The sequence below is a fragment of the Protobothrops mucrosquamatus genome, unplaced genomic scaffold, assembly GCF_001527695.2.
Source record: "Protobothrops mucrosquamatus isolate PMUCROS unplaced genomic scaffold, P.Mucros_1.0 scaffold_217, whole genome shotgun sequence".
Classification (NCBI taxonomy): Eukaryota; Metazoa; Chordata; class Lepidosauria; order Squamata; family Viperidae; genus Protobothrops; species Protobothrops mucrosquamatus.
The window spans coordinates 2,179,774-2,198,843 of NW_015386293.1; the positions used below are offsets into that span (position 1 = coordinate 2,179,774).

Sequence of the window (19,070 nt, forward strand, 5' to 3'; positions counted from 1 at the left end):
ATATAATCCAATAATAAGACATTTCTTCCCATTCAATAATATTTCAATAAAAACATATCTTCCTTCTGGATCAGAGTCAATCAATTTAGGCAAAAACTCCTTCCTAACATAAATAACTACCCCGCCTCTTTTCTGAGGCGCAGGTGCCATAAAATGTATTCCCAACCGTGAGTTAATCAAATATTTTTGATCCTTTGCTGTAATATGAGTTTCTTGCAAACAAACAACATCATTTTTATGTTGCTTCAAATAATAAAATATCTTTTTTCTTTTCTGTGGAGAATTCAAACCATTAACATTCCATGTCAGGAACCTTGCCATCTTTAATGGCAGTGAGCCTCTGGAACGCTCCTTGTAAATCAGCTGTTACTGATCTCTTCGGCCTCGCTCCTCCCACTGGCTCTGAGATTACTTGCTGTACTGTAGGTACCACATCCACTTTTTGTTGCTCTCTTTCTTTCTATGAGCTGCGCGGGTCATTCTTTGTGATTTTGGGTCATCTTTAATTTCCATAAATTGTTGCTTGGCTTGATCTTGGTCTTGTAGATTAGTAATACTTGATGATGATATAGCTCCTTCAGCCACTTTATCTTCAAAGATTCTTTCCTTCCTGGTGCCTTATGGAGACGATGGTGAACCTGCTTTCAAAATTGAGATATAAAAATCCTTTGCCTTTGCAATTGTGTTGAGCCGATAACGTGTTTCCATGTAGTTGACCATTATACCAACAGGTATATCCCATCTAAATTGAATTTGTTGCTTTTTCAACTCTTCAGCCAGGAAGGCGAAATCCTTCCTTCTTCTAAGTATTTTGGGTGGTATTTCCTTTAAAATTATAACGTCTTGTCCTGAAATTTGAAATTTATACATTTTTAATGCAGTTCTATTATTGAAATCAAATAATTGGGCTCAATATTTTAAATTTAGCATTGGATTGCAATAATTCTTTTTATTATGTAAAGCATGAAATCACTTTTGGGAAACTTAAAAGAGCAGATTAGGAATAGATATAAATATATAAATATATAGAGAAAATCTCTATTTGGTTGCTAGAAGTTGAAAAATGACACGATGGCACATAATTAATTCATAATATACATCAGTCCATTTTTTTTATTTTATGCAAAATCCAGCTTTTTATCTAAAAATGTACTTTATTAATTTTTATTATCTTTATCTAAAGATCGTGAAATTATTGTTGACTTCTTTTTGCGTGACTTTTTCCTTGAAGGCCTACTGAACTCTTCAGGAGCTGCAATGCCCAGTCAGATCAAGGAGCTATGAATGATATGAAACTTTGGGAAAAAGGAAGCATTAAGATGCCTTTTATAAATATCCCTGTACTTGATATTAAAAAATGCCAACCGGAAATGTGGAAGGCAGTTGCTTGTTCACTGCAAATTAAACCTTGTCATAGTAAATCTAGAGGAAGTATTATTTGCAAGTAAGTAGATTTTTAGCATTTAATAGCTGCTTTCAGATATTTTTCTTAATGTTAAGACTAGATAGCAAAAGGGGTTCCATGTACTTTCATACTTTCAGTTGAAAAATGTAGAGGCAAGTATGCTAATATGTCATATCTCGTAAGAAGTCTGTACTCATCATCAGGCTAATGTAAGGGCAGCTGTCCTTCAGAATTTTCAGCTGATTGTGTGGAGATCTTGAGAGAGTGTTGGAGAAAGGCACTGTGTGCTTGTTCTTGATTCTATTTTTTTCTTTAAATATTTAGATGATAGCACGAAAGGAAAATTAAACGACAGTAGTATTGTAAAAATTGTATTTTCAGTAACAAAATGAAGAAAGTAGAAAGCAAAGCTGAGATTAGAACTAATTAGTGCATTTCCAACAAATAAAGCTTCAACATTTTGTTCTAGAACTGATCCAAAATTATTCTTAATTATTAAAGCATATTTTATTTATATTTAAATAAAAATATAAATTAATTTGCAATTGGTTTGCAAATATAGGATGGAGAGTTGAGCAAGTAGAAGAAAGTACAAAAGTAACGATGTGATATGTTTGGAAATTCAAACGATTGGTTTCAAATGTTTGTGCAAATCAGGGTTATCAAACCAAGTTCAGGTTTGACTTTCAGATAAGATGGCTACAAAATTACTTTTTTACAGATTTTTTAGTAAACTGTATAAACCTAATATATTATGTAATTGAATAGGGTCTAGTCGGGTTCTGCTGTGCAGATCTAAAACCTATGAAATTGTGGAGAGGAATAAGCCTGCAGACAGTCAAATAATGTTCTGTGCAATGTACATAAAATACTTTGGCTGAACTTCTACTCTGCTTAGTGGTGAATAATTTTTGGACAAATTCAAGAACTGCAAAGGTCTCATAATTTGAGAGTTCATCCAAGATGTTTTTAATTGGAAAAATATCAGTACAATAAGAACTGGCAGAATCTCTATATATTTGTATTCAGAATGAAGTTATTGGATCCCCCTGTCTCTATACTTTTTGCCACGAGGCAAGATGGGTGGCAAATAAATTTAATAAGTAAGTAAAATAATTTTAATGGAAGTCCCACATGCTATATACTGTAATTACACATATTATATAGGGCTATGCAAATCTCCAGAAAGAGGTGATTTGGAATACATGGAAAAGCCTACAAATTTGTTTCCTAACATTTAATTAATTGTGTCTTTTTTTCAGACTTGTATGGCAGCTATGGAAGGATTTTAAAAAATTGTGCGGTTCCATACATTCCAAAACATCTCTTTCATGTGCTTTACAGAGACCTAATGTTACATATGTAAGAATATACTGTATGTATAACACTTAGGTTCATTGATATTTGTTTTTAAAATTTATTTTTATATGTGCACCTGTGTGCTTTTCTTTTTAGTTTGAAATACTGTGCCATATATAATGTGCAAACATTTTGTTTTCTTGAAGGTCAGATTGTGTAGAAATTCTCAAAAAATGTGGAGACTTAAGCAAATTTCCTGAGGGACATATGGCTGAAAGCATCTGTGAACTTTTATCTCCAGCTGATGATTTGGAGACTTGCATACCTTTAGATACATACCTTCGTAAGTACTGGCTCATGGAACAGGCTCCATGAAACATTTAGAATTCAAAGCAGTTTATAGTATTTCTAGACTTGACTAAAAAACCAATGGGAGCAAAAGCCTTAGGATAATTATAATTGATAATTATTTTATTGTCATTCAATTTAATTACCTTTGTAATAGTGCCATTTTGTGATTCCAATATTGCTGGTTCTTCACAGTGGTCACATACATTGTTTTTTTAGCCTATGCAGAGCTCTGTTCTAACATCTTAAAAGTGGTATTTTAATTGACAGTCTTTCACCTTGTCTGTATTGTACTTTCTTTTAAGTATAGTCACCATAATTTGTTCCAATTTCTTTGTTACAGTGATACTATGATTGGTTCATTTTTCTGGAGCTTTTTTATGTTCCTTCTGTGTTTAGATTTTCTAGACCAGTGATGGCGAACCTTTTAGAGACCGAGTGCCCAAACTGCAACCCAAAACCAATTTATTTATTGCTGGGTGCTGGGTGGACACGGCTCACTGGGTGGGCGTGGCTGCAGTGGTCACGGCAGACTGGGTGGGCATGGATGGGGTGGGCGTGGCCACCTCGATGTTGTTCGTGGGGAGGGATGCCTGTGGGGTCTGGGCAGGGTTGGGGGAGATCCAGGTGGTCTCTGGTGGGTGGGGCGGTGGGTAGGAGGCTCATCCTGCGGGGTGAGGCAGGGGGCAGGGCAGGGGTTAGGGCAGTGGTTCTCAACCTTTTTAATGCCGCGACCCCAATCGGTCGTAAGTCGAGGACTAAACCGGTCGTAAGTCGAGGACTAAACCGGTCGTAAGTCGAGGACTAGACCAGTCGTAAGTCGAGGACTACCCAACCGGTCGTACGTCGAGGACTTTCTCTGCCCGGGAGCGCCGCACACGTGTGGTTTCGCCCCCTGCGCCAGCCAAGGCGTAGCTGGCAAGCGGCAGAGACAGAGCAGGCCGACCACCAGCTGGCCCAGCCCAAGGGAGGTAAGGCACCCGCCGGAAAAGGGGGAAAAATGGCGGACAAAAAAAATGGTGGACAAAAAAAATGGTGGACAGCCTTGCTTGGCAACCCCCATGAAATGGTCGATTGACCCCAAATGGGGTCCCGACCCACAGGTTGAGAACCACTGGGTTAGGGTTAAGCCACCGCTGCCTTCCCCCCAGGACAGAGTGCTCTGCCGCTGCTCATACCCAGTGGCGAAGGTAGAGTTTGGGAGGCAGTGGCTGGGCATAGTCCAGGTGTGGCCCAGCAGCAAAGATTGTCCTCCCCACTCAAGCGGCCACCAGCGGCTCCTCGGCTCCATCCAACTTGAAGAAAGTGGAGGCGCAGCAGCAGGATTGCTCTCTATAAGGCGAGCGCACACGAGCAAGCAACGCACCCGGCTCTTATTGTGAGCAATCCTACTGCTGCACCTCCACTTTCTTGAACTCGGACGGAGCAGAGGCACTCATGCTGCTGATGGCCGCTTGAGTGGGGATGAGGATAAAAGCAATCAGGCTTTGTACCAGCCAGCCAGCGCGCCAGGCAAGAAGTAGGTCAGGTGATGGTGGCTGGCTGGCTGGGAAGGGGGGATCATGGCCGCTTGGGGGATCTGCCAAGCCTCATGGCAGCGGCATTGGCAGCTCCCCCCAACCGGCCCATTTCCCCGGCTCTGTATAAGATGCTTGACAAAAAACACCCCACTTCCTGCCCCATGCGGCACCTTCTTTCCAGCTCTGACGCGGACCTCCGTCACTTCCGCCGCCATGTGGGACTAAAAAAAAGTTCAATCAATCAATTCCAACTTCGCGAGATCTTTTTTTCCCCCGCAAGAAGTTGAAATTGATTGATTGATTGGGCAGGGTTGGGGGAGATCCAGGCAGTGGTGGGAATGTATCGTTCAGTTCGGCGAACTGGTTGTTAAATGGCATTTGAAAAAATCGGCAGGTCTGGTGGGCGTGCTCTACCACCTCTGCTTGAGTTTGCTAGCTGGCTGTTTTGCCTCTTTTGTGCTGGGCGGGCCAGGCCTGTGAGCAGCGGCAGCAGCAGCCTAGTGGACCTGCGCGAGCTGCTGGCAGCGCCGTCCCGAGGCATGGGGGGAGGGGGAGGCAGGCAGTGCAGATTCCCCATGCATGAGACTGGGATTTTTTCCCCACTATTGGATTTTTGCTACCAGTCTGTTTAAGCTGATGCAGAAAGAGAAGGATATGCATTCTGCATCAAGTAAACTTTTTAAGAAATTAAAGAGTCTGGCAGCGAAAATCCTCCACCTTATGTGGGATCTGGGGTTTTTTCTCCGCAGCGCGGGTGCCCACAGAAATGGCTCTGTGGGCCGCCTCTGGCACGCGTTCATCACCACGGTTCTAGGCTATTGTTTATTTTATTTGACAGACTCTTCCAAAATTTCTGCCCCAAATTTTGATTTCCCAAGCATCCAGCACACCATTATTCTAACCTATTTTATCTTCTGCCTCTTACATTTTATGGCATCCATTAGAACAGTAACTTACCGTATTTTTCGCACCATAAGACGCACCTGACCATAAGACGCACATAGTTTTTAGACGAGGAAAACAAGAAAAAAAATATTCTATCTAAAATGAAGATAACACTGCATATATCCTTTTTTACCTTTAATATATGTATGTGTGTGTGTGTGTGTGTGTGTCTCTGTCTGTCTGTGTCTGTGTCTGTGTGTGTATATATAAAATAAAGGTAAAAAGATATACCGTATGCAGAGTTATCTTCATTTTAGATGTCAAAAGGGTCTCTCTGTCTCTTTCTCTTCTCTTTCTCTTTCCTTTTTTCGTTCTTCTTTTTCTCTCTTTCCTCTCCCCCTTTATCTTTCTCTCTCTTTCCTCTCTTTCCCTCTTTCCTCTTTTTTTCTTTCTCTGTCTCTCTTTCTCTTTCCCTCTTTCCTCTTTCCTTTCTCTTTCCTCTCTCTTTCTCTTCTCTTTCCTCTCTTTTCTCAATCTTTTTTCTCTTTCCTCTTTTTCTCTTTCCTCTCCCCCTTTCTTTCTCTTTCCTCTCTTTCTCTCTTTCCTCTCTCTTTCTCTTCTCTTTCTCTTTCCTTTTCTCTTTCCTCTTTTTCTCTCTGTCCTCTCCCCTTTCTTTCTCTTTCCTCTCTCTTTCCCTCTTTCCTCTCTTTTTCTCTCTTTCTCTGTCTCTCTCTTTCCTCTCTCTCTTTCCTCTTTCCTTTCTCTTTCCTCTCTCTTTCTCTTCTCTTTCCTCTCTCTCTCTCCTCTTTCTCTCTTTCCTCTTTCCTTTCTCTTTCCTCTCTCTTTCTCTTCTCTTTCCTCTCTCTCTTTTCTCAATCTTTTTTCTCTTTCCTCTCCCCCTTTCTTTCTCTCTTTCCTCTCTTTCCTCTTCCCCCTTTCCTCTCCCTTTCTCTCTTTCTCTTTCCTCTCTCTTCTTTCCTCTTTTTCTCTCTTTCCTCTCCCCTTTCTTTCTTTCTTTCTTTCTTTCTCTTTCTTTCTCTTTCTTTCCTCTCTCTTTCCCTCTTTCCTCTCTTTTTCTCTCTTTCCCTCTTTCCTCTCTCTTTCTCTTTCCTCTTTCTCTCTTTCCTCTCTTTCTCTTCCTTTCCTCTTTCTCTCTTTCTCTCCCTCCCTCTCCCTCCAGGTTAGGAGAGAGAGAGAATGAAAGGCAGACAGTGCCGAACGGGCAGGGAAGAGGAGGGGGAGCAGGACGGGAGGCAGTGCCTCCCGCCCGCCACCCCCATCGCCTCCCCAGCCAAACGGGTAGGGAGAGGGAGCAGGACGGGAGGCAGCACCTCCCGCCCGCCGCCCCCATCGCCTCCCCAGCCGAATGGGCGGGCATGGGAAGCAAGATGGGGGCCGCTTCCCTCGCCGCACCCTCAGCCGAATGGCCGGGGAGGGGGAGCAGGACGGGAGGCAGCAGACAGCGCCGAACGGGCAGGGAAGGGGAGGGGGAGCAGGACGGGAGGCCGCCGTCCCCATCGCCTCCCCAGCCGAACGGGCGGGCATGGGGAGCAGGACGGGAGGCAGCGCCTCCCGCCCACTGCCCCCATTGCCTCCCCAGACGAACGGGTGGGGAGGGGTAGCAGGACGGGAGCTGCTGCCCTCGCCGCATCCTCAGCCGAACGGCCGGGGAGGGGGAGCAGGACAGGAGGCAGCAGACAGTGCCGAACGGGCAGGGAAGGGGAGGGGGAGCAGGACGGGAGGCAGCGCCTCCCGCCCGCCGTCCCCATCACCTCCTCAGCCGAACGGGCGGGCATGGGGAGCAGAATGGGAGGCAGCGCCTCCCGCCCGCCGCCCCCATCGCCTCCCCAGCTGAACGGGCGGGCATGGGGAGCAGGATGGGAGGCAGCGCCTCTCGCCCGCCGCCCCCATCGCCTCCCCAGCCGAACGGGCGGGCATGGGGAGCAGGACGAGAGGCAGTGCCTCCCGCCCGCCGCCCCATCGCCTCCCCAGCCGAATGGGTGGGGAGGGGGAGCAGGACGGGAGGCAGCAGCTGCCGCCCCCATCGCCTCCCCAGCTGAACGGGCGGGCATGGGGAGCAGGATGGGAGGCAGCGCCTCCCGGCCGCCGTCCCCATCGCCTCCTTAGCCGAACGGGCGGGGAGGGGGAGCAGGACGGGAGGCAGTGCCTCCCGCCCGCCACCCCCATCGCCTCCCCAGCCAAACTGCCGGGCATGGGGAGCAGGACGGGAGGCAGCGCCTCCCGCCCGCCGCCCCCATCGCCTCCCCAGCCGAATGGGCGGGCATGGGAAGCAGGACGGGAGGCAGCACCTCCCGCCTGCTGCCCCCATCGCCTCCTCAGCCGAACGGGCAGGGAGGGGGAGCAGGACGGGAGGCAGCAGCTCCCGGCCGCCACCCCCATCGCCTCCCCAGCCGAACGGGCGGGGAGGGGGAGCAGGACGGGAGGCAGCGCCTCCCGGCCGCCGTCCCCATCGCCTCCTCAGCCGAACGGGCGGGCATGGGGAGCAGGACGGGAGGCAGCGCCTCCCGCCCGCCGCCCCCATCGCCTCCCCAGCCAAACGGGTGGGGAGGGAGAGCAGGACGGGAGGCAGCAGCTCCCGGCCACCATCCCCATCACCTCCTCAGCCGAACGGGCGGGCATGGGGAGCAGGACGGGAGGCAACGCCTGCCGCCCGCCGCCCCATCGCCTCCCCAGCCAAACAGGTGGGGAGGGGGAGCAGGACGGGAGGCAGCAGCTCCCGGCTGCCGTCCCCATTGCCTCCTCAGACGAACGGGCGGGCATGGGGAGCAGGACGGGAGCCGCTGCCCTCGCCGCATCCTCAGCCGAACGGCCGGGAAGGGGGAGCAAGACGGGAGGTAGCGGCTCCGCCGGCGGCCACTGCAGCATCGTCGGGGTCCCTGCCCCCGGTCCGGCCGCCGCCCCTGCTGCATCCTCAGCCACTTCGCCGCCGCAAGAGGAGGGCTCCAAGGCTGGGTGCACCATGGGCGGCCACGCCGGCAACGAGTGCTGCCGCGGGGACAAGGGGTGGTCCAGACGAAGAAGCAAGCGGCTGGGAGACCGCGGCTCCCGTCAGCTGGCGTCAGCTGGCGCGGTGCGGTGGGAGGCGGCATTCGCTCCATAAGACGCACAGACATTTTCCCCCATCTTTTGGGGGGGGGGAAAGTGCGTCTTATGGTGCGAAAAATACAGTAACTCATCTTCAGATAGGATAAATCCAGACTTTACTCCTGCAAGAAATTTCTGATTCTTAGGAATGTAACTGACATTATGATAAAAGATTTAGCTCAGAATTCATCCATAAATGTCATCCTCCCCTTCTGTTACAGTGATTATTTCTATATGCTATTTTTCAAGTGCATAGCAATAAGGTCAATTTCATAGTGCTCCTTGGAAGTGTAAGTTGTCACCTTTTAACAGGTTACAGATATACAAAAGCAGAGTTGGAAGGGATCTTGGAGGTCTTTTGGTCAAACTCCTGCCCAAGCAGGAGATCCTATACCCTGTACCAGAGATGGGGAATGATGGCGCTTTTATGACTTGTGGGTTTCAACTGCCAGGATTCCTGAACCAGCCATGCTGTCCAATCTCTTCTTTAAAACCTCCAGTGATAAAGTACAAGTAGTCCTCGACTTACAACAGTTCATTTAGTGACCATTCAAAGTTACTGTAAGGTCCTGCCTCAGCTATCTTCTCAGGCAGGAAAGCATGACTCTTGAAACAAGCATTATTTCAAAAGGAACTTTTACTGAGGGAAAGTGATTGCAAAGAAGCCAGGCGGAATCTGAAGTTCCCATGTGAATTGTTAAGCTAATTTTCCCATTGTTCAAACCCTACCCCAATGCCCCAGTCCATCAGGAGCCAATCCGCTGGCATGAAGGCAGTGGTGGGATTCAGCTGGTTTGCACCACTTCGGCAGAACCGGTAGCTAATTTTTTGTTGCCCAGGCCCAGAATGGACTTCCAGAAGTGGCATCCACATAGAGAACCGGTTGTTCACATATTTGAATCCCACCACTGCATGAAGGTGTTATGAGAACCCTGGGATAAGAAGGTAATAACAAGTTATCTTCTTAGCGCCGTAGCCTTGGGTAACAGGCTGAAATTGGCCAGAAAGGAGTCCATCCAGATAGCCCTGGTGGCCCATTTCCCCCTCCCTATTTCCCATACAGATACAGAGGCTTTATTTATTTATTTTTTAAAAGTTTTATTATTCTATTTTTTTAACAGAGTTCAATAATAATTATTCAACAAAACTGTGTTGTCTGAGTATCTTATTCATTAATACAAATTAAATTCCTAATCCATAAACTTTTCTCTAACCATTTGTAAAATAGGTCCCAAGTTTGAAAATATTCTGTTTCTTCTTTTTCTTTCAACCTTAAAGTAAGTCTGTCCATTTCCACACAGTGTAATATTTTTTTGATTATTTCTTCTGGTGGTATTTCTTCGTTCTTCCAATATTGTGCAAATATAATTCTTGCCGTGGTTATCACATGTAGAATCAAATATGTACTTTGCTTATCAAATTTTTCTGGCATTATACCTAGTTTAAAAAAAATCAGGTTTATAGTCTATGTGTTTCTCTAACATTTTTTCTAACCAAGTGTGGATTATTGTCCAATATCTCCTTGCTTTAACACATGTTCACCACATATGATAATAAGTACCTGTGTTTACATTTCCAACATTTGTTTTTACATTTCCAACATTTCTCTGACATATTTTTTAATTTTTTGCTAATCTTGTCGGTGGCAAATGGCATCTATAAAACTTTTTATATACGTTTTCTTTGTATGAAGCTGACATTGTCAATTTATGGTTTCTTTCCCACAAACTTTGCCATTTTTCTAAATCTATATTATATCCAAAATATTTTGCCCATACTATCATTGTCTCTTTTACTTGTTCATCCTCCATTTTGAAATTTAATAAGAAATTGTACATTTTTTAAATTAATTTTTCATCAGAAGTTAATAATATCTGATCAAACATACTGTTCTTTGTAAAATCCATATTGTTTAATATCTTTATCATATCTGACTTGCATTTGTAAATGTGACCACCATGTTAAATCGATGCCCTGATTTTCCATCTCTTGCCTGGATTTTAAGTTCCCTTCAGAATTTAGAATGTCTTTGTATGTCCATATTTTATTCGAGACTGACTAGATTTGGATGTACGAATGCTTCCATTGCTGAAAGCCATCCTGGAATTTTCAAATAGATTTTACATTTTATTTTTTCCTAAGTTAATAATAATGCATTTCTTTTTTTTAAACAAGTTTTATTGATTTTTTTATTTTTACAACAAGGTGCTTGAGAAACAATGTGGTGATAGGGTAATCAATCATCCAAAAACAAAATCATACATATATAACTCAGGTTAAATCATTAGAAACTCCCTATTTCCCTCAAATAATACAATATATTCAAATTAATGTATTTTTCAATAAAATTAAATCAATCAGAACAGTAATCAATAACATTTCATCTGTATAAATCCAAATCCTGTTTTTAAGCTTTACTATTTACAATTACCATATTCCAATTTGGCTTTTAAATAAACATATTATTAACACTTCAGGTGTCCCTCCTTTCCATTTTTCCTTAGCATAATCCTTATCTATAAAATACACATATTATTTCAACCATAACATTCTTATATTTTCTACAAGTATTCTATTTTTTAATCTAGTAACTCATTTATTAATACCATTTCTTCTTTTATCAGAAATCCCTCTTATTCTCCTTCCATTACCAAATAGCTATCCTTCCTAGAAATAAGAATATTACTCCAAAAATACATTTGTACTCTATTTTAAATCTATAATCTATCAATCTATATCTATGAAAAACTCTTTTAACCCACTCAATAAAGTTTAAATCCGATCCAAATAATTGTTATATCCACAACAAGCATATTAATACAGAAAAGCATCTTCTTACTAAGTTCACGTATTTGATTAATCTTTATTCAGTCTAGATCTCTAAAGCCTTATTTACCCGTCAAGTAAAGTTTTAAATCACATTTTTAAATCTAATTCTGGCTTTCTTTCAGTCCGGTTTCCATAATAGAGTTTCTATATCGTCAAGTCTCAATATTTGAGTGAGGGTACTTATCAATACTTAAATCTAGGCCAAGTTCTCTTTCCCTTCTTCCAATATCATCTGTATAGTGTAGACAGTTTGTTTCTGTGTTATAGTCAAAAGTTGATTATCCACAATGTCACTATTCTCAGTAATTCGTAACTGAAAGTCAGTTCCTGATACTTTTAACACTGCAAGTGTCTCAGTTAGAGTCGTTCTTTGATCTTCAAAATTCTCCATAAATTGTAAATTAACATCCATTTGCTCAGTGACTTGTTCCTCTGTCTCTTTAAGTTGTGTATATTGCTGCATATAGGCCTCTCTAGAGCTAGTTCCTTAACCTGTAGATTGATCCATTAAGATTTGAGATTCAATTTGTGGTTCAGAGATGTCATCTTTAATGTTTCTCCAAGATTTCATATATATTGTTGCTTCCAAAATTGCTTCTAATATAAGTTCATAATCAAGCTGTGGATGAAATTCCTCCATTTCAGTGGTGAGATAGTCTTTTACTCTTTTAGAGGAGGCTATATTTACTAACAGTCAACACATACAAACAGTCAGGACTTATCCACCTCCACAATTACTAGTAAGCAACTTCACCACCCAGCTGTTTCATATCCTTTACCTTTTCGCTTTTATCATCATTTGAAGGTCAAATCCAACCTCAAAAAACAGAGGAAATGTAGTTGCAGTAATAGTTTTCACCACAAGATGCCCTCAGTATGCTGTGAACTCTCTTTTTCGGCTTCCAATGAATTTTTTTTTCAAACAATAAAGATTTATCCCTTTAAAAAAATAAATCCAAGAAATAGGAAAACAATATTCTCCAGCTTAGACAATAGTTCTATGATAGGGTTTTTTCCAGGGCTCCAAAGTGACCAAAAATAAAAATAGTCAATAGGAAGTTAACTTTTTCCCCCCTTTTGTTCTTTTGTTAAAGCTCTCTTTCCCGAATAGACAAAGGCAGCTCTTTCAAAGCAGGGAAATAGTTCCAGAAGGCTTTTAACAGGAGAGTAATTAGGGCAAAGAGAGAGAGGGAAAAGTCTCACCCAGATCATCCACGGTGGTTTCTTAACGCTTAGGTGTTTTTTTGACTTTCGGCTGGTGCAGCTAAATGATCGGCCATGTTACTGGCCGATCTTTTCTCCGTCGGCCCTGAGGAGCTGCCTCGGACCATGGAAGGAGCTGTCACCTCCCCCCGCGATTGATGAGAGTCCTCCTCATCGGTAATCGCCCCTCCAGGGTGACCTTTCGACCCAATTAAGGGTCTACCAGCAGAGGGAAAGCAGCCAGCAAAGAGAAGAGTCTCTCCGTGTGACTGCATACACTGCAACCTGGAACCGGAAGCCAATAATAATGCATTTCTAATGTAGTGGTTTTGGAAGTATTTATGTATTTTATTTTTTCCATACCATAGAAAAGCATGCCAACCAAGTTGCAGGTCATGTCCCTCCAGATACAGCAATCTTTTATTTCTAAGAGTTATCCATTGTTTTATCCATGTTAACACTGATGCTTGATAATATAAAACCCAATCTGGAAAGCCAAAGCCTCCATTTCCCTTGGCTTCTTGTAACATTTTCAATTTAATTCTAGCTTTCTTTCCTTGCCAGATAAATTTTTGAATGAGAGTGTTTAAATCTTCAAAGATTTTTTTCTCCAGTTTTATAGGTATCGCTTGAAATAGAAATATTTTTGGTAATATATTCATTTTCATGGTAGCAATTCTTCCTAAATCGACAGTTGCAGATTCTTCCATTTTTCCAAATCAAGCTTTATTTGTTTTAACAATTTAATGTAATTATCTTCTTTTATTGTTGAACATCTTGCTGCCAAATATATTCCCAAGTATTTGACCTTTTTTACTATTTGCAATTCTATTTTTTCTGATAATTACTTTTTTTGTTTATCTGTAAGATTTTTAACTATCACTTTAGTTTTTTCTCTATTTATCTTTAATCCTGCTATCTCTCCAAATTGTTCTATTTTTTCCAACAGTTTAGAAATCGTCTCTAAAGGTTCCTCTAGAATGAATACCAAATCATTTGCTAATGCTTGCAGTTTGTAGGTTTCACCTTTTATTTTCAATCCTTTAATTTCTGGATCTTGCCTAATGTTTCTATTTAAAATTTCCAAAGTTAAGATAAGTAGCAGTGGGGATAATGGACATCCTTGTCTTGTGCCTTTTCGTATATCAAAATTCTCTGTACAATCCCCATTTACAATTACTTTTGCTGTTTGTTTCTGATATATTATCTGAATCGTATTTATAAAGGTTTGACCAAAGTCCATTGTTTTTAGTTGTTGAATCATAAATTGCCAAGAAACGTTATCAAATGCCTTTTGGGCATCTAAAAATACTAGTGCCAGTTGTTTCCTTGGATGAAGTTCATAATATTCCAATATATCTAATATTACCCTCAAATTATTTTTTATTTGTCTCTTTGGCAAAAATCTATTTTGATCTGGGTATATAAATTTAGTCAAAAATCTTTTCAGCCTCTCAGCTATTATTGAAGTGAAGATTTTATAGTCCACATTCAGTAGTGATATCGGTCTATAGTTTTTGATCTGGGTCAGATCTGAGTCCTCTTTTGGTAACATTAGCTTCTGTCCATGTATTTGGGAGTTTTGCCTCCAATAAAAGTTCATTACATACATTTTTCAATGGTAAACTTAATATATCTTGTAAACATTTATAAAACTCTGCTGGGAGTCCATCTGGTCCCGGTGTTTTTTCATTTTGTTTTCTTTTTATTGCCAATGTCAATTCCATCATTGTTATTTGTTCATTTAACATAGTCTTGACGTTTTCTGGAATTTTTGATAAATTATTTTCTTCCATATATTGAGTTATTTTCTCCCGTGGAGTTTCTTCCTTGTCATACAGTTTCTCATAGCATTCTTTAATTATCTTTTTATTGCTTCATTTTTAAATTGTAAACAGCCTTTTTCATCTACTAAATTGTTTATCAATTTTTTCTCCTTCTGTTTTTTAAGTTTATAAGCTAACCATCTTCCTGGTTTGTTTGCATTTTCAAAAAAGTTTTGCTTTGCCCTTTTAATTTGTTGTATCAATTTTTCTGATTCTGTTACATTTAATTTATGTTTTATTATTTCCATTTGTCTTTTCAATATTTTCTTTTGTGGGTTTATTTGTAGTTCAAGTTCTAATTTTTTAAATTCTTCTCTTAACAACTGACATTTTTGCTAGTTCGTTAGCAGTGGGAATTTTTTGACAAGGGATAAAATGTACTTGCTTGAGAACAGATCAGTCACCACCCAGATCACAGTATTTCCCATGCTTTCAGGACTTTCTACAATAAAGTCCATAGATATCTCTCTCCAGGGTGCTGATGGCTTGGCCACTGTTTGAAGGAGCCCCAGTGTTTTCCCTTGTCTCCGCTTTGCCGCTGCACAAATAGGGCATTTGGAGACATAGCTTTCAATGTCCTTTTTGAGAGAGGGCCACCAAAACTGTCTCTTGAAAAGGTGCAGAGTTTTCATGAAACCAAAGTGCCTGTATATTTTTAGTCTATGGGTGGCGGGCACATATAATTTGCCACTCACCCATGCCAGTCCCTCCTGAATGGAGCAGTCATTCTTGTGACTACAGAACCACTTGTCTCCATCCAGGGCTTTTTTGAAAGTTGCTTCCATGACTGTCCATTAACGCCTTTTTTTTTCACTGAGCCCTTGCGGTTACCTGGCTGCTAGTTGGTATGATGGGAGCAAAGGTTTAACTATTTCTGCCTTGGAGCTATTGTATTGGGGCATTTGAGATAAAGCGTCTGCCAGGAAATTCTTCTTCCCTGGTAAATAACGTAGGGTGAAATTGAATTGTTGGAAGTATTGGGCCTATCGCGCTTGCTTAGAGGATAGCTTTTGAGATGTTTTTAGTGATTCCAGGTTCTTGTTATCAGTCCACACCTGGAATGGGTTTTTATTTTATTCTAAGAAGTGTCTCCAGGAGAGGAGCACCCACCTAACAGCATATGCTTCCTTCTCCCATATGGCCCAGTGTTGTTCAGTTTCGGTCAGCTTTTTTGAAATATCAGCGCATGGTTGCAGCTGATCCTGCTCATTTTTCTGCAACAATGCAGCCCCTACTGCTACATCATTGGCATCAGCTTGGATGAGAAAAGGTTTTTTGGGGTCTGGCTGTTCAGCAATGAAAAGCCACTTGAGGTTTATGAATGCTGCCTGGCATTCCAGAGTCCATTTCAGTGGCAGGGCTGGGCTTTGGTTTATCCCTCTCCATAATTTTCAGTAGATTGGTGATAGGGAAGGCTATTTAAGCAAAAGAGGGGATGAATTGCTGGTAAAAGTTGGCAAATCCCAGGAAATTTTGCAGCTGCTTTCTGGTGCATCATGGCGCCCACTCTAACACTGTCCGTACTTTCTCTGGGTCCATTTCCACTCTCTCATGAGAGATCTGTTACCCCAGATAGTCAATTTTGTCTTGATGGAACTCACATTTGGACAATTTGACATAAAGTTTGGCAGCACGGAGCTTCTTTAAAACGGCTCTGACCAGTTTCACATGTTCAGCTTTCATCTCTATGTAAATTAAGATGTCATCAAGATACACAAGCACCCCTTTGTACAGATGCTCATGTAGCACCTCGTTTATCAACTGTATGAACACTGAGGGCACCTCTTTCAGTCTGAATGGAAGCATCCGGAATTGAAAGCAACCAAGCGGACAGTTGAAAGCAGTCTTCCATTCATTCCCCCTCTCTAATCATAACGCAGTAGTAAGCCTCTTGTAAGTCCAATTTTGAAAAAATCCTCCCCTTGGCCAGGTGGGCCAACATGTCTTTTATTAAGGGAAGGGTACACACACTGCATTTAGGCCTCGATAGTCAACACACAGATGAAGAGTGCCATCTTTTTTCTCTCTAAACTGGACAGGGACAGCCACCTAGGTCGGGCCAGCTGAATAAAGCCCTGGGCTAGGTTTTTGTCAATGAAGGCATGTAATTCATCTAAATTTCTTGGGGTCATTGAGTAAAGCTTCGGCTTCGGTAATTTGACCCCTGGGATGATCTCAATGGTACAGTCTGTGAGTCAGTGGAGAGGAAGCTCATCTGACCCTTTCTTGCTAAACATATCTCTTAGGTTTTGGTATTCCCTAGGGATGGTTGGGAGGTCTTTCTCTTGCATTGCTGCTCCGATCTCTCAGTGTAGTGCCTGTTGGGGTAGGCACCCTGCATTACATGGGGGTTTGTCCCTCAATGGGAATTTCAATAGTCCCGTCCTCCAATCCACCAGTGGGTTCCATTTTTTCAGCCAGCCCAGCCCAGGGGCCTTTCCATCCCAGCACTTCCAGCTCCTCCCTCCATCCCTGTGGGTGGCTGTCTCAGGTGAGGATGACTCCTTTCATCCTCCCTTCCCAATAGTCTTTCTTCCCAACACCTATGGGCAATCTAGGTTTAGATGAGCCCCCTAGGCTCGCAGCTTCCTCCGACCATCCAGTGGAGTTTGCACCTGGATAAGCCTTGGCGGAGACTTAACCCCGGCACTTGGCTTCTTCCTGGTCACTGCCTTGAGTAGACATCGTTTACATCAAAGCGAAAGCAGCAAATTCTTAAATACTCAAGTAACAGTCCCCCTCCTCTCAGAATGGCAGTGTTTCGATAGGGACCTGACAGTTACAATGGCATTGCAAAAAGTAACTTATAACCTTTTTTCACATTTAAGACTATTGCAGCATCCCCATGATCATGTGATCAAAATTTGGATGTTTGGCAACTAGTTCATATTTATGACAGTTCCAGTGTCCTGGGGTCATGTGAACACTTTTGTAAACTTCTGACAAAAAAAGTCAATGGGAAAGTCAGATTCACTTAACAACCATGTTACTAATTTAACAACTGCAATTATTCATTTAACAATTGTGGCAAGAAAAGTCGTAAAATGGTGCAAAATTCACTTAACAAATGTCTCACTCAGCAACAGAAATTTTGGGCTCAATTGTGATTGTAAGTTGAGGATTGCCCGCACCCACAACGTTTGGAGGCAAGTTGTTCCACTGATTAATTATTCTCGCTTTCAGGAAATTTGTCATTAATTCTAGGTTGGATCTCTCTTTGATAAGTTTCCATCCATTACTTTTTGTCTTGCCCTTGTCTCGCCACATCAGCTTTTTTCCAGTCCTCTGGAAAAGTTCCCTGAGGCTCCAGGATCTTTGAAATATATGGTTCAGTAGTTTCGAGAACACATCTGCCGGCTCCTTCAGAACTTTGGGACATAATCCATCTGGTCCTGGTGATCTGTATAAGTAACATACACTCACTGAACAGTTCTCAATGGTTTACAGTTAAAAATATAAAACCATATAAAATACAATATCTCAGTAAAAGGAGGCAGTTAAAACAAGAATAGAATAATTAGTTAAAAAGGCAGGGAGAGGACCTTCAGGCACTAACCAAACCTAAGGTGAGCCTTAAGCAAGTCAGCAGGGTTAAGTCTTCCATCTGCAGGTAGTCCTCATTTAGCAATTCCAGTTGGGGCCAGCAACTCCATAGCTAAGCATCATAATTAAGCAAAACATCACATGACCACAACTGGCTTATGACCTTGCTTTTTCTTTAGTCATTAAGCATGGTCACTAAGCAAACTGTGATATGGCGTTTAGTTTTGCAGTATTTCCCATTTGCCATTTTGACATTCTACAGATTCAGTTGGAATAGCTTCTTTGTTATCTGAATCACAGTCTGAATCTGGGCCATTACGTGTACTGTACTATATATCTCAGCGCACTTTTTAAAAGGCTTGGGTCTTCAAACTCATGGTCCTAGCTATTATCTTAATTCATTTGACATTCTTTCAGAGAGATGCCTTTGCATGTATGCGTATATCCAGGTAGTCCTAATTGAGACCAGAATTTCTATTGTTAAGTAGAGGGTTGTTAAGTCATGCCCAATTTTACAACCTTTTTGCTACTTTTTGACAAATCGTTGCAGTGGTTGTGAATCATGTGGTCATTAAATAAATCTGGCTTTCCCCATTGACTTTACTTGCCAAAATCTGGCTGGAAAGGTTGCAAATGGCAATTACATGGCCCAGAGACACTGCAACTGTTGTTAAATACAGACCAGTTGCCAAGCAGCCAAATTTTGATCATGTGACCATGGGAATGCTGTTTCAGTTATAAATGTGAGGACTGGCTGTAAATCACTTTTTTCAGTGCTGTTGTAACTTTGGTCACTAAATGAATGGCTGTAAGTCAAGAACTATCTTGACTTACAATAAACCAGCTTCTTCTAACCAAATGCCCTTCAACTATATTGAGAATAAAAGTTCAGTGTTAAGATTTATATCGATTGGGGACTTCCGGTGGCAGGCGATTTCGCTGGTCGCAGCTGTTTGCTGCCTCCCGCCTGTTTTGCGTAAAAGCCGGTTTGACAGCCAGCATCTGCTGTCAAACGGCTTGATACCTTTCCCCTGGGCATAAGGGGATCGGTGAGCTGCCCGGGGTAGGAGTTGAGTTCCCGAGTCGTCCTATATGGACGATGTAGGC

At 42.5% G+C, this 19,070-nt stretch overlaps 1 protein-coding gene across 1 annotated transcript in view; it reads left to right on the forward strand.

Annotated features, from left to right (window-relative positions):
- RECK (reversion inducing cysteine rich protein with kazal motifs) overlaps positions 1–19,070 on the forward strand; it is a 267,919-nt gene that overhangs the window by 206,686 nt on the left and 42,163 nt on the right. Inside the window, exons 11-12 of the mRNA XM_029286596.1 lie at positions 1,232–1,444; positions 2,911–3,047. Coding sequence (XP_029142429.1) covers positions 1,232–1,444; positions 2,911–3,047 — 350 coding nt within the window. The remainder of the gene's footprint in view (positions 1–1,231; positions 1,445–2,910; positions 3,048–19,070) is intronic.